Source organism: Poecilia reticulata, linkage group LG1 (genome assembly GCF_000633615.1).
Source record: "Poecilia reticulata strain Guanapo linkage group LG1, Guppy_female_1.0+MT, whole genome shotgun sequence".
Classification (NCBI taxonomy): domain Eukaryota; kingdom Metazoa; phylum Chordata; class Actinopteri; order Cyprinodontiformes; family Poeciliidae; genus Poecilia; species Poecilia reticulata.
Window position 1 is genome coordinate 25117749 of NC_024331.1, and position 15063 is coordinate 25132811.

At 38.8% G+C, this 15063-nt stretch overlaps 1 protein-coding gene across 2 annotated transcripts in view; it reads left to right on the forward strand.

Annotated features, from left to right (window-relative positions):
- The window catches only part of evi5l (ecotropic viral integration site 5 like), a 46267-nt gene that overhangs the window by 24854 nt on the left and 6350 nt on the right, over positions 1–15063 (forward strand). The window contains exons 9-19 of one of the 2 annotated variants that reach the window (XM_008414323.2): positions 935–1032; positions 1263–1323; positions 1964–2017; positions 2434–2466; positions 4578–4718; positions 7448–7564; positions 8793–8933; positions 9012–9185; positions 10334–10480; positions 11066–11161; positions 11267–11362. In XM_008414323.2, the coding sequence (XP_008412545.1) occupies positions 935–1032; positions 1263–1323; positions 1964–2017; positions 2434–2466; positions 4578–4718; positions 7448–7564; positions 8793–8933; positions 9012–9185; positions 10334–10480; positions 11066–11161; positions 11267–11362 (1158 nt within the window). The remainder of the gene's footprint in view (positions 1–934; positions 1033–1262; positions 1324–1963; positions 2018–2433; positions 2467–4577; positions 4719–7447; positions 7565–8792; positions 8934–9011; positions 9186–10333; positions 10481–11065; positions 11162–11266; positions 11363–15063) is intronic. The other variant, XM_008414333.2, reaches the window with a different exon arrangement.

Consider the following 15063-nt stretch of genomic DNA (forward strand, 5'->3'; position numbering starts at 1 on the left):
GGATAAAAACTCTGGGGCAGCAGCATGGTTACATTAGTTACTAACAAATAGACACTTTCACTCAACAACAGTATCATCATTAAAATTTGAAAACATAGATTATATAATCACTTTTAACAAAGACACAGACTGTTTCTGCTAGATCTTTTAAAATGACTTATAATATTGTCTTTTAGTAACAAAACACAAGAAAACATTGAGCTGAAAACACAAGATGATAGAAATGTTCATTTTACCAGATTACATTTTTACAGTTTGCAGGGAAAACTAAAAATCCCCCCCCTTTTTTTTTTTTTGACAAATAGAGTAAATCTCCACAGTATTTTTAAGTATCCATAATCAGGGTAGAGTATCCTAGCCCAGTTTTGACCAGTTCATTTGTTCCAGCGTTTGTGCTTGTGTATTTCTGAGGTAGCCATGTAGCCAAAATCAGAGAAAAGTGCAAGAGAGACCAGATATTGACAACTAGAGTGATGAAAATGCTTCTGTAAAAGTTGTGCTGCTGTGTGATTTAAACATTCTTCTTCTGCACACGCAAGTCGCTTTGGGGACGTAAACCGGTCACACAAATCTCACTGGGGCCACGTTCTATTAGTGTGAATGAATGACGATGCAAAATAATTCGATTTCAGCACAAGACCTGAATTGAGCGTTAAGACCTGCTGTAACCTCAACACAAACAAGAGAAAAAACATGGAGGGATTTTTGTGAGCATCCACCCTCACATCCTGGGTCAAAAATAACAGTTTACACTCACTTCATCAGACAACTTCACGTACTGATAGCAGCTCGAACATTTGGCTTTACAGTGGCATTTCAATATCACGGTTTAGGGTCACATGGTAACAATATTCTCAATAAGAGCTGCCGCTCCATGTCTGCTTTGTAGACGTTCGATATTAACGAGCGTCTTCGTCTTGTGTTTTCCTCTCAGCATTTCCAGAAGGTGATCCCCCATCAGTTTGACAGCTGCCCCGACAAACTCATCCTCAGGGCCTACCAGGTCAAATACAACCCCAAGAGGATGAAGAAGTAAGACGCCTCTTTACTCTGCTGAAACCGGAGGCTGAGTGAGCCTTATGCAACACTTAGGCTGTTCCACAGAAGCAGACACGCATCCGCCACACTAAATTAGGAGAGATGGTCTCCTATGATTCATGGTTTCTTTTAGTGCATCGTAATGTAAAAGGAAACTTGATTTAAAAATTCAGTTATTGGGAACATTTAAAAAATGATAATTTTAGATGTCTTATTTTTTTCAGACTTGAGAAAGAATACACCACAATTAAGAACAAAGAAATGGAGGAGCAGATTGAGATAAAGGTTTGTGTAATTTACATATTTATGCTTATAGAAAACCCATTTTTATTATTATTACTACAATCACTATCTTCTTATTTTTAACTATTATTACTGTTTGAAAAACTATAATAGTCTATAGTTTAAACTAGGGCTGTTGTAAATAATCATCTCCGGGAGGAGAAAGGCTGCCGTACTCCAGGCATTGCGCCAGACAATTTAAGGATGCTTAAAACATCCTTAAAATGAAACACGATAAAAACCCGGACATTATCATAAATAAGTGAAATACCCCTATACACCCTGGCCTGAACTTGAAAATTGGACATTGTTGACGTTCATCAACAACTGGTGGAAGTGAGAGCGCTGCGTAACATAAATAATCACCCGGTGCGCTAAATAATAAAACATAATTTATCAAAGCTTTGAGGCAGGTAATTTTCCTCGAGGAATTTTAATAATCGAGATACTTGAATCACTCAAGGAATCATTACAGCCCTAGTTTAAACTATAAACTATTGTTAGTTTTATCTTTACGTACCAGCATTTTGAGTTGCCTTTGCCTGAGAGGTGCCATGTATAAATAAAGCTGCCTTGCCAAGCTGCCGAAAATCTGACATATTCTATAAGTGCTTATTTACATTTGCTTATTTTGTTTGTTCAGAGATTACGCACAGAAAACAGGCTGCTGAAGCAGAGGATTGAAACACTAGAGAAGGTAAGAGAGCAGCTGCCTGTTGATTTAAATCAGCAGCTCTGCTGAAGCTGAACTGCCACATCAGGCCAGTCTGGGAGTTTTACTCAGCGCTGGAATTAGAAACTGTAATACTGTGGGTTTAAATTCACCCTTTTTGTTTTGGGGTTTCTTTCACCTGTCTTTGTGTGAGTGTGTGTGATTGTTCAGCCGGTGAAAACCGAAGTCCTCGTCTTCTGTGAAAAACGTTTTCTTAGAATTAACTTGATGCTGCTGCTTCTCTTGCTCACAAACATTTCTTCACTTCTCTCTTCACTTCTCTACATTTGTTTCCTTTTTTGTGGTTTATCTTCCATGGTTTCCCACTCTTTTTTTTTATTATTTCACCATCTCCATCACTTTTTTTCACCCTCTTGTTCCTCTCCATGGTTTCGCTGTAGGAGAGTGCCGCTCTGGCAGACAGACTGATACAGGTAGAGTACTGTGCACCACTTGCCCACAGACCTCTGGCTAACCTCTGCCTTACTCACACATTCCCTCTCAGCCTCACTGCAGTAGTTTTCCATTAACCTGACCAGAATGCATGAACATTAATGATATGCTGTCTACCTTTTCAGCCCACGATATTGTCTGGTCTCTGAATGCATGATGGAATTATTTTATAGATCATAATCCTTGCATGTGGCATGCCAGTGTTAAAATTGCTTATTTCTATTATAGATGTAAATGTATTTTTATCAGGATTTAATGCTAAACACCAACACAAAGTATCATGTTACTACAAAATAGAAGGAGAACAGTACATCCATTACAAATGTATTTATTCATATGGATTCAGTCTAAAATCCACTTGCCATCAGATGTTTGTAATGTAATATTGGCATAAATCCAGCCGTTCTGTGAAGGCCTCAAAGACTGAAAGAGGCAGCAAGCTGAGTGAGTGAAAAGTGTAAGAGTCAACATTTCTCAGTCCAATTCCAGTACAAATATAACATTGTTTGAAAGAAGACGCTATACAGTGAAATAAACGGATTACGGAAAACAAGCGGTGAAAATCTTCTCATCATGAGACCAAAATGAAACTTTTAGGTGTACACATGACCGTGAACGCACATAATACTGGAATGCTGGTGCTAAAAGTTTACCTTCCTGCAGAATAATGACCCTAAATGGGCACCCAGAACCGCCATGGGATAGTTTAGATTAAAACAATTTAATGTTTTACAATGGTTCAGTCACAGTCTAGACCTGAATTTAATTCAGAATCTGTGGCAAGACTTGAAAATTGATGTTCAAGAAGAGTCACCATGCAGTCTGACCGAAGAGGATTGCAAAAGAGAATGGGTAAGCTGGGGTGAGTTCCAGCTTCAGGTGTGAAAATAAGGTGGAGTATCTTTGTTTAGTTTATAGTGCAATATTTTAGCACACTTAAATAAAAAAAATCTAGCTTATAAGTAACTTTTTAGCAAAATATAAGAGGTCAGTTGATTTCTGCTTTAAAGTCCCAGGCATGCCGCTTTCTGAGCAAAGTTAAACCAGCAAGATATAGGCTATAGTTTTGTGCTTGAACTATTGACCCTTTGTGCGTGATGTCACTCTCTTTCAATATCCGTCATGATGGACGTCAAATCAATCATAAAATCTGTGCATCTTTTAGCCTAATATCGCTGTTCTTTGGTTAACTTCGCAGTAAAAATGGTCACAAGGCGCTGCGCAGTCGGTTGCAAAAAGGAAACAAACCAAACTTGTTTTATTGTATAACTTTTAAAGAGGAAAGATGCGGCAGCGATGGATGCCAGCCGTCAATCCTAATGACTGGCATACCTCAGTGTAACCGCGGATTTCCAGCGAACACTTTTCACAAAGTAAGAAGATTAATGTTCATATACTTAAGTATCATTAGAAACGCATCAAATATCGCAAGAAGGTACGCACATAACTGTCAGTAACCATGGAAACAGCCCCACCATCATGTAGCCTAGCATGTACGGAAAAAACTGGTTAGCATCTCGTCTTCTGTACGTATTTCAAGCTGCTCCGGTTTAAGGGGAACCGCTGTTTATGACTTAATGATATAAATAATGTGGTGTGAATTCAGGCAAAGTCTGCAATTTAATCAACACGTAGGGAGGAAGTACGGGTCGGTCTCTAAGCTAGCAGTTTCAAGCTTGTAAACACCGCCGTCTTTGAGCCCCAACCAGGTGTTACGTTCACAGACAAATTAGTTCGTCTCGAACAAGTAGAAGTCATGAATAAACTGGCAAAACCAACTTTGGAAGACTATTTCAGTCGCTCTGTTCAATACTCTCATCCCTCACTTCCGACGTCCATCATGGCGCCTAGAATGATTTAGTGACGTAGCTGCAAAGGGTTAATAGATTTGAGAATGTGATTCTCTTCTAAAGGAGCTTTTCAAAGGGGAAAACGTTTGTTGTGTAACATATAGCAGACATGTTTCCCTTAACTGTATGTTTTCTGTATCCCCTTATGTAACCGTAACAAGCCCTTCTTCCCTAATTTCCTGCATGTTCACACTGAAGCTCTGCTGTTGATCTTGACCCTTCCTCTCTGGCTGCTAATCCAGGGTCAGGTGACTCGAGCACAGGAAGCAGAGGAGAACTATGTCATCAAACGGGAGCTGGCGGTGGTGAGACAGCAGTGCAACACGGCCAACGAGAGCCTGGAGAAAGCCCAGGAAACCATCAGGGAGCTGCAGCAGCAGACGGTAAATGACCTGTTTCAAGCTTCACAGCCACTTTAAAGAGAAAGATAACCTGGTTTTTATTGTTCTCAAATCTTTTGAATCATTCTTTTGAGCAGAAATCAAACACCATTCTTCTCTGCGGTGTACCTATTGCATAAACGCATATTTGCAAGACACAGGACTGTACAGCATTTCTGCAGTATTGCAGAGACAATAAAACCAAGACTGCAGTGAGTTTATCGGGTTTGGTGCTGATTGTTTGGAACTTCATGTTTTAATCCAACCTACACTGAGAAAAGAAAATGGGTGATCCAACTTAATTATATTGCGCTATCTAGTCACAAATGGTCTAATTAAGTTCATTCAAGTAAATCTATTAAGTTGTCACATTAAACAAACGGTAACTTTGACAAACCTAATTCAGTTACATCTTACAAATTAACGCAGTTCTTTTTATATTCTTTTACATTCTCTTTTTTTTCAGTGTAGATCTGCATTATCCATTATTTCATTTTGCTCATATTTAGTCAGTATTTGTAAAACGGCTGACATTAGATTGTCACAAAGCCACAAACACCCTCTTTCTTTCATTATGACCACAGGCAGCTAAAACCCAAGTTCATCATTGTTTCTGACTCCTACCAAATAAACGACATCTTTTTATAGTGTTGGTAACCACCAAAATTCAGTTAAACATCTCACAGCGACTGCAACACGTCAGTCTAGAGAAGGTTCAGAGTCCATGCCTGTTTGGTTGTTTATTAGAATTGCCAGCCTGCATAATTATTTGAGAAAAATCTAAATAAATACAGTGATTTCACTCTAAATGACGTCATTGCGAGTGGAGAATCTTATTCCAGCTCAGATTGCTGGCACCCTCCGCCCCCCAGGGTTCACACACCTCCTCACACTCTTAGACAGCTTTGATAACCATGACTGAAAATCCCAGAATGACAAATCGAGAATCCTCTACTCACGCTATGTACTTGCCCGATTTAATGCTTTTGTATTTTACCTTGTAGGTATTTTTCCGCTGCATTTGCTGTTTTTCTGCTGCTCTCATACCCTCCACTTTGTAGTTCGACCTTTATGTGGTGGCTTAAGAATCTGCAGTGGCTTTCAATTCGCTGACGTCAGGGGTTGTCAGTGGGCAAAAGTGCAAGTTTATATTTTTGTGTGTGTGTGTTTATCGGCTGAATTTTGCCCAAGAAGAGTTTTGTTTCCACGGATGCTCTCACTTAAAAACACTTCTCTCAGTTTTGAATCATCTGATATCTAATTATCTTCCTCAAATGCATCTTGTTGACAATTTTCAGTATTCTGAGAAAAATTGTTGCAGATGTGTAATAGTAGTAATTCTTCTTCTTTTCTCCGGAGAAAGAAGCAAAAAGAGATGTGGCCGAGTTCACACCCAGGTTTACCGCCCTTGTGGTAAACTCGCAGAACAGAACTGCTCACCCTAAAATGAGCAGCACAATGCATCTGCTTTGCACTCTAAAATGAGACGCATAAAAAAGTTTTGAGTAAACAGAAAAGCCCTACAGCGCAAATTAACCCATTTAATCCCACCGGCAGCAATTATTGCCAGACATTTTTTGTCTAACTTGTGGAAACTCTAGAAGAATTGTTTTGACTTTTGGCAGCTAATTGAAGTTTTTAAATCAAATAATAGAGTGTCTACTCTGACCAGTATCAATTCCATGTATCTAGTATGAAAGGTCACATGACCAGACCTCTTTACTTCCTGCCTGTGACGCTGGAGGTAAATGTCTGTCACAAACCTGAACAAGAGGAAGTCGGTAAAATATTTAAATAAACAAATATAAACAAAATATTTTGAACATGTTCTTTCGAGTGTCTTCTACTGATATGTAAAGAAAATTGTATCCCTTCATTCATCTTTTGATCATAAGAGTAAATGTAAGCATGGTAACAATAGTTGCTGCTAGCATAATACATAGACAGCTGTATATATGTGTCCACAGGTTTACTGTTTATTCTATACGCCTTGCTGTTCCCACACGGCTTAAAACTATCAGATATTTTAGATCTTCTAGACCTGAAGGAACCTCAAAATGATGTCTTCTTCATCCCACAGTTGAAACCTTCCCCTATTTCACGCTCGTTTCCACAAAATGTGGCCTATGCATTGAATAACCACTACAAGAAGACGCCACGCCTGAAACTAGTTTAGGACGAGGCAAAGGTCTAGATCTCGAGGCAAATGTCCATCCTCTCAGATGCACATTTGTTCATACTAACATTTTTACCTGATTTTGCCTCTTTAATTAAATAACGAAATGAGGTTAAAGGTCACTTGTCACATTGAGACAATGACATCTGCTGGATGCGGCATTGAATCTTTATGTATCAAATATTTCTCACTCTTGTAATCATTCTTTGTTATAGTAGGTTATGCATCTCATGATTTTTCTTATTTTTTACATGTATAAATAGGCCAGATTTGTGTAATTTAGTCTGTCGTTTCCCACCGGCAACAATTGTTGCCAAGTAGAAAACCTAAAATTTCACTAACATAACTAACATAAAATGTAATAATTTATAAATATCTTGTTGTGGAGGTCCAAGGAATGAACTGCATGCACTTATTTTGCAGGAAAAATGTTTTGGGGATTAAACGGGTTAAAAGCTGATCGACAAACTGAAACTGATATCAGTTGCTGCTGTATGATGCGTGTGTGTGTGTGTGTGTGTGTGTGTGTGTGTAACATGACGGTTTGTGTTTCCAGTACACAGAGCAGTTTGTGAACAACCTGCAGACGCAGCTGGAGCAATCCCGGCTGCGGGAGGCCGAACTGCTCGGCGCGCTGAAAGAAATGCAAGACAAGGTGCTCGATCTGGAGAAGGTAAAGCAACGATCAAACAACAGTTTTTACATTTTGAAGTGAATCTGAGATGATGCTACAAAATGTCATGGAGTCGACAAAAGTGTTTGAGATGAAAACTCAATTTTAAGACTTTGGATTTTAGATTTTATGTTTACAGAATATCAGATCTCCTTGTGGTGTTAATTATTTAGCCGTAACATAAGCTTAAATGGACTGAAGTAATCGGCACCATTGGCTGATAAAAATGCATCACATAAAGGCTCCAATTGGAATATTATGATGGGTTTCAGTGAGGGGTGTACCGATTTATTGGTGCTGATTTCCTTAATATTGGGATATCGGTGATGGGACAATTTTTACATGTCTACCGATATCATCTACTTCGGCAAAGATCTTTAAATCGACTGTTGCCCTCTTCTTCACTGCCATGAGAAAGGTTTGACTGATAGACCGGCCCACCAGGTTATGCCTGCATGTTTTCAGTTAACAATAGTCACCAACTATGTTGCCAACCCAGCAACTTTCTTGCTGTATTTTGTGATATTTCACACAAAAAAAAATTGGTGATGGCCAAAATCGGAATCGGCAGGTCACGCTTTTTAGTAGATCAGTAATCGTGATTGGTCAGAAAACTACAGTCGGAGCGCCCCAAGTTTCAGCTTGATTGGAATGAAATTGTAAACTGAATGAGAGAGGCGATTTATTCATATCAATAATCTGAACAGTGTGCCTGTAAACACCTTTTCTGATCAGGTCATTCTGAGTTTGGCAAACTGACCTGACTGTGCATGTGTGCACGATGTCAACATGACGTTTGTCCACCGTCGAACGAGCAAATCTGTTCTTTTGGTTTCTTTCGTCCTGTAGACCAATATAACACGTTCCTTAACCTGCAGCTTAATTAGGAGGTTCAATAATGTCTCAGTGGTTGGTAGAACCTGTTGTGGATCCATTCCAGGAGATTAAAAGGAACAGAATAGACACATTTCTATGTTTGTTTGTTTTTATGTTCAGCTCAGACAGAAGTACAACTTTTGTTGTTTTTTTTTTTTTTTGTTGCTGCTGTTTTAGGGAACTTTTTGCAATGCCGCTTCTATTCTAAACATGGCTAAAAAGCCATGATGATTTATGGTGTTTCCCTCAAACGCATTAAACCAGACTCGACTCGATTGACTAGACTGAGATCCTTCATTTAGTTTTTTAATTATTATTAAGATATTCTTGCCAAAAAATATTACTTTTTCAGAGGAGCAGCTGCCTACCTGATGAAAACAACATGGCCGCCCTGCAGGAAGAAGTGAAGCAGATGAAGCTGCGGGAACTGGAGACACTGCAGTCGTTCAGAGAGATGCAGGACGCAGTCACTGACCTCAACCAGCGCTGGCAGGTAAAAGACGCAGACAGCCGATGTGTCCAGACGTGTTTAAGTAGCCGAGTTGGAAACATTTACTCTGTGTTCCTGCAGCATCACATGTCGCGCAGCAGCAGCACCGGCGGCGGCGGCCACTGGAAGGAATCCCCGAAGAAGAATGCGATGAACGAGTTGCAGGACAAACTGATGACCGTCAGATTGAGGGAGGCCCAAGCCCAGGCTGAACTCCGGGAGGTCAAACTCAAAGCCCTGCAGCTGGACAGCCAGGTCAGATATCCACACTGTAGATCAGGGGTGTCCAAAGTGGGTCCTCGAGGGTCAGCATCCTGCATGTTTTAGTTCTCTCCCTGGTTCTGCACACCTGCATCAAATGAAGGCTCGTTAGAGGGCCTAAGGAGAACATTGACTTGCTGAGGAGGTTGTTACTACCACTAGGGAGAGAACTAAAACATGCAGGATGCCGGCCCTCGAGGACCCACTTTGGACACCCCTGCTGTAGATCAACCTGTGATTGTGTTAAACTTGTTGGAATCTAGAGTTTCTGTAATTTTTTTAAGTCTGCTGGAACCAAAGTTTTCCAAGATCTCCAAAGCTCTTCTTGCGCACAAAGGAGGCCAATCTAAAGTTGACCTGTTATGCTTCCTTGAATAGGTCCTATACAGAACATGTTTTTTTTTTGTTTTGTTTTTTTTGCATAAAATCATTCATAGATGATGAGATTTTAGTTTGGTCAGTTCTGCCTATGTTGAGCTACTTTCACAATTAGCTGCTTTAGAGCCTCTTGTCACTTTAAATCCAAATAAGCTGCTGCTGGCTCCGCCCCCCAACTCGCACGTGAAAAAGGCTGCAAACAGATGCACAATTATACGAACCTACATCCTCGAAAAGCAGAAGTAGAGCCTCCTGCACAACCAACAAAACTACCAAGCAAGGGGTAGATCAACAACAAAACGCTCATCTTGTCCAGCAGCCATTGTGCTGAGCAGATCAAACGTGCTGGAGTTCAGCTTGGGTTGCTAGGTAACAGGCAGAGCTGTGCAGTGGTTGCTAGGTGATGAGCAGTGCCTGCTGATTTGTGATGTTACATTTGGCAGGTTTTTGAAATAGCTCATTTTCCAGACACCAAAAAGCTTTACCTATTGCCAATAAGCACCTGTGTGTTTAGAAGCAGTAGAGACCAGAAAGGAAGTACAAAAATGTGCAAACTGTGAATTTTGCATGATATATCCCCTTTAAGAAACTCTTTACAGAAGAGAAGCACCTCAACAAAACAAACAAAATAAAAAAGAAATGGTTAACAATTTGAGAAATGTGACATGATGATGACGGATGAAGTTATGTGTCATGTTTTGTTCTGCTTTTTGTTACAGTATCTTATTTCCGTGCCTTCCTATTTTAACTTTCCTCTAACTTAGAACCAGATCCACAGCAAACTGATTGGTCGTCATGAACAGGAACGCTCCGCCCTACAAGATCGGCTCCAGATGCTGGCCAATCAGAACAAAGCTCTGCAGGCCCAGCTCAACGAGATGAAGAGGAAGCAGGCGGAGTGGGACTGCAAGGTGTGGATTCAGAGATCAGTATAACTATGAAAACTATAAACACCGATTTATAAAAATGTAACAGAGGCTGTTTGTGTACTTGAGAGACGGCAAAGCTTTGGATGGCTGATCCGTAATAATTTTGCTTATTTCTTTGACGGTTAATTCTGTCTCAGATATATGTTGATTTAATCAGCCAATTTATTGTATTTTATCTGTTTTAATAGGATTGAGAGACACAGAAAAGACCAACTTCAATTCAGAATCATTTAGTTTCCTTTTTAAAATGAAGCGACTTTTATTTCCAAATCAGTCTGTGGCTTATGGGTCAAACTGGATTTGACCAGTTCAGAGATGAAATGGGTTGAGAAAAAGTTGGCGCAATTATTATAGTTTCTAGTTCCGTTTTTAGTTTAAGTATATTAACAAATTAGCCTGACTTGAAGGTTTTCTTTGAGAAGAAACAAACAAAACAAAAAAACTATTAAAACATAAGCTTTGGATCCCTCTTTTAAAAACGAACAAGCAGCTGCTCCACTCACTCAGATGCTGATTTTACATTTTAACTAAAAGAAAATGTTTGTTTGTTTTCTGTTTTTTTGGCAGAGTAAAGAAGAAGTGATGGCAGTGAGGCTGAGGGAGGCCGACAGCATGGCTGTCATGGCTGAACTCAGACAGAAGATTGCTGAACTTGAGATACAGGTGTTCATATTGTTTTTTTTTTTTCTTTTAATCTGTGCTGATTTACAGATTATTTTGCTGCAGAGAGAGATTATCAAGCTAAACTCAAGTATGTAACTGTTGTAGAAGGAAGAAGGGCTGATCAAGGGGCAGCTGAACCACTCGGACTCCAGGCAGTACATCACCCAGCTCCGGGACCAGATTGCTGAGCTAAAGAATGAGGTCAGAGTTTATTCATGCATGACCAGGAACCTGCCAACAACATGGTTGATATTTTATTTTATTTTTTTACCTTTGAGTCTGGTGTTGTTCTTCTTTCACAGCATTTAAATATGCTTTAACCATGCAAGATCCAGGGTTACTGCAAACTAATTTCAGGGGATTTTTACCCAAAACTTTGGTCCTGAAGCCTAATATTCAGTTTTGGACTTGAGTCCAGCTCCCAGGTTCACAAATTACTGCAACTTGAAACATCTTGGCTGAACAAAATCTCTTTGAAGGTCTCTGTGATTCACTTTTGTTGTTGTTTATTTATTTCAAAAGGGACAAATTACATCACATAATATTCCAGAGTTTAGTTTTCATCTGTAGTCCCTTGAGGTACAATCAGTATAAATACAATACATTTCAGTGCAATACAGTTGACTTAACGAGCTTCTGCCACAAAAAGAATATAATAATGATGAGTAAAAAAGCATTTTCTTCCTAAAAGGAACAAATCAAGTTGCAGGTTTAAACATAATAAAAAGCCAGATGGTACAAACGTTCACCACAGTGGATAAAAAGAAACAGAATAAAAATAAGAATCACATGATCAGTGCCTGCATATTTCATTACATAGGAGCCATGCTTTTTTTTTTTCTTTTTTTTTTTTGCGGTATAAAATTATTAAAGACGTTCTTACTCATGACTCTGAACGTATGAGTTTGATTAATCTGTGATTAATCGATTATTCAAAAAGTAAGTAAAATGTTTTCAAAAGTTTTTTTTTGGTTGATCATTACAATATCTAGAACATGTGACACGTCATTTAATTTTATTGAATTTTAAGAAAACCACATCGATACAAAACTACTTGATCATGCAAATATCCTCTATAGACTGACTAAACTCGCACTGAAAAGAAAGTACACCCCGTAAAATTCTTGAATTCTGTGTGTTTTGTACAAATGGAGTTGGCTGATTTTGTCACACTTCCATGTCGGCTCTATGTTTGCTTATTAATTAACAGCATAATCTGTGGTGTGTGGTTTTTTTTTTTAATATGCATCAGATTAGAACAAAGTTAAAACCCAGCAAAGATGAGATCGCTGCCACTTTGAAACTCTACATCTGAAAATCTTTCTTTTTCCCATGACTTTAAGTTATTCTGAAAGCGATTTCAATATTAATTTTGAAAACTTTATTGTGAAAATAAGCAATAATTTAAAATGTAATCTAATCATTAGGGCTGCTAAATGTGAAAATAGATTTTGATTTTGGTTGCATTTTTTTGTGCAGAATGAAAAACATGCAGTTTATTAGAAGTAAGTAAGAGAAAAAGATTGAGCAATATTCACAAGTTGGCTTAACCCAAAAGATAAATCTGATTAAGCTCATGTCTGTCACCGTTTCCCCTAAATTCGTACGCAGTATTCACAATTTTTTTTTGTGATAAAGTAAAGAGCAACACTAAGGAAAACCCTTCAAATGTATTTTTTTTTCATGCACTGTTTCTTAAAGCTACTTTTAAGTTCCTGCTCTTTTGTTAGATATGTCTGATCAAACTAAATATTATGACAGGAACTTCTTTTCACTTACACTGTAACTTAAATCTCCATCCTGGATCAGACTGAATTAAATCCAACCAGTCATTTTAAATGTTTCCCATCTAGGTTTTATTGCCAAGTGTTGAAAAGTAAAAACATAAACAAATCAGGTGATTTATATTGACACTAATTAGACTGTCTTCCAAAACCTCGTTCAATCTGCATTCACAGTTAATGTATGTGATGTGATTTGGAAAAAGTTTAAGATTTGAGTGAATAAAAAGGTTTTCAAGTATCTGGCGGCGAACATTTCGTCCATCCATACAGCGTAATTGCATGCAAATAGCCTGCAGCTTTGCTAACCCCTCTGAACAATCTCGTCATCTGCGTACAGCTTCATATCAAGACACCACTTCCACCTCGACACACGCAAACTCTTTTGAGCTTTTCTTGTAACAGCAGACCACTGATCCTCCCCAGCACCGGGGTTCTCGTCATTCACTTCAGCGAGCTTTAATGTTTAATGCTGGCTGAGGTTTTCTTAAAAAACAAACAAAAAAAAACATTTCAGTCATCCCACATATGTACAGCTCACTCAGTCAGGTGTTGTCAAAATTCATGTATTTGAAAACTCTGTGACGTGTTGCAGAGATAATTTCCAGCTCTGATTTGAGACTCAAAACCTCCCACTCAGCATGAGTCTGGGTTTGTTCATTCAGAGAGTGGCTGTGCGTGACTACAACCGAGTTTGGTCGAACTTTGTAGTGAGCTGGTTGCGTCGAGAGTGCCCTGCTCTTTACCGCTCCACTCCACGCTACGCTTTTCTTCTCCTCCCACAACTTTTCTTTTCATCAAAGTGTTGGTTTTTTTATAAGAGAGACTGAAACTTGCGTGAGTACAGATGAGGAAGCAATGAAGCATTTAGAGAAATCTCAGTGTAGTGACAAAGAAATCATCTTGGCTTGTACTCATTCTGGTAGTGCTGATGCATAATGCCATGATCTTTGCACTCCAGATGATCAACCTGGCATTAATATCTCTAAAAAGACATTAGCCTAAAACTTTAAACTAGTCCATTTTGTTTTTAGTTTTGCTGTCTGTCAAAGAGCAGTCAGGCAAAACATTTCCACTGGTTAACCACTGATTTACCCTCCCCCCTACCATGCAGCTTCTTTTAGTGTTTGATAGGGGGAAAACTAAAACCTCTGAGATTTGTCATGAGTCACTGTGGTACACGCAAGGTTAACATGCAGAAAGCATTCATGTATGTAAAGTCAGCCTCCGGTTTGCCTCTTTTTCAGACCAGAACAAACCATTTTCCTTTGTACGGGAAATGTTTTCAAAGCTCTGTGAGATTTGTCGAGTGTTTAAAATTATTTGTAAATATATTATCCACAAAACAGATGTCTCTTTAGATTGATTTTTTTTTGTTTGTTTCAAATCATCAAACGATTCTTGATGTCAAAGATAATCTAAGTAAATACAAAAATACGTTGTCAAATGATGACTTTATACATTACAAAAACGCAATCAGACCTGAGTGAAAAGGTGATTCCCCTCTAAAGCCTGCGACACCGTTACTAACATCAGTGTTTGTGATGGCGACAAGTCTGAGTCGACCCTGTAGAGCAGGGCCCTCACACTCATTTTCATCTCGGGTCCAGAATGTGTTGATGAAACAAACTGATAAAATATTAATAAGTATCTGTATTTGGTATGTTCTTCTTAAAATGAAATGGTTTTGAACTGATCAGACCCTCCGGGATTTTATGGCAATCAAAATCACTGATTTTGTGGCGCTAACTTAGAAATATTTGCAATTCTGAGATATTTATGCTTACATATGACTGGAAATGTGACTTTTTGATATTTGCGACATCAATCGCAGATTGTGAGAAATACTCTGATGTTTTATTGGCGTCACTTAAACCCAATGTTTTTGACCAATTAAAATTTTATTCGTAATAAACTTGTTGAAAACATATTGAAGTTTGTTGATTTTGAGTGAATTTCCAATCGATGTAATTTAGGTCTTCTGGTTCTGGTTCTGCTCTGCATCCCCAGAACCTGAACTAGAACCAAACATGGAGAAGCAGCATTCAACTTCTATGCACCACAAATCTGGTACAAACTTCCAGAAAACTGCAAAACAGTTGAAACACTGAGTGCATTTCA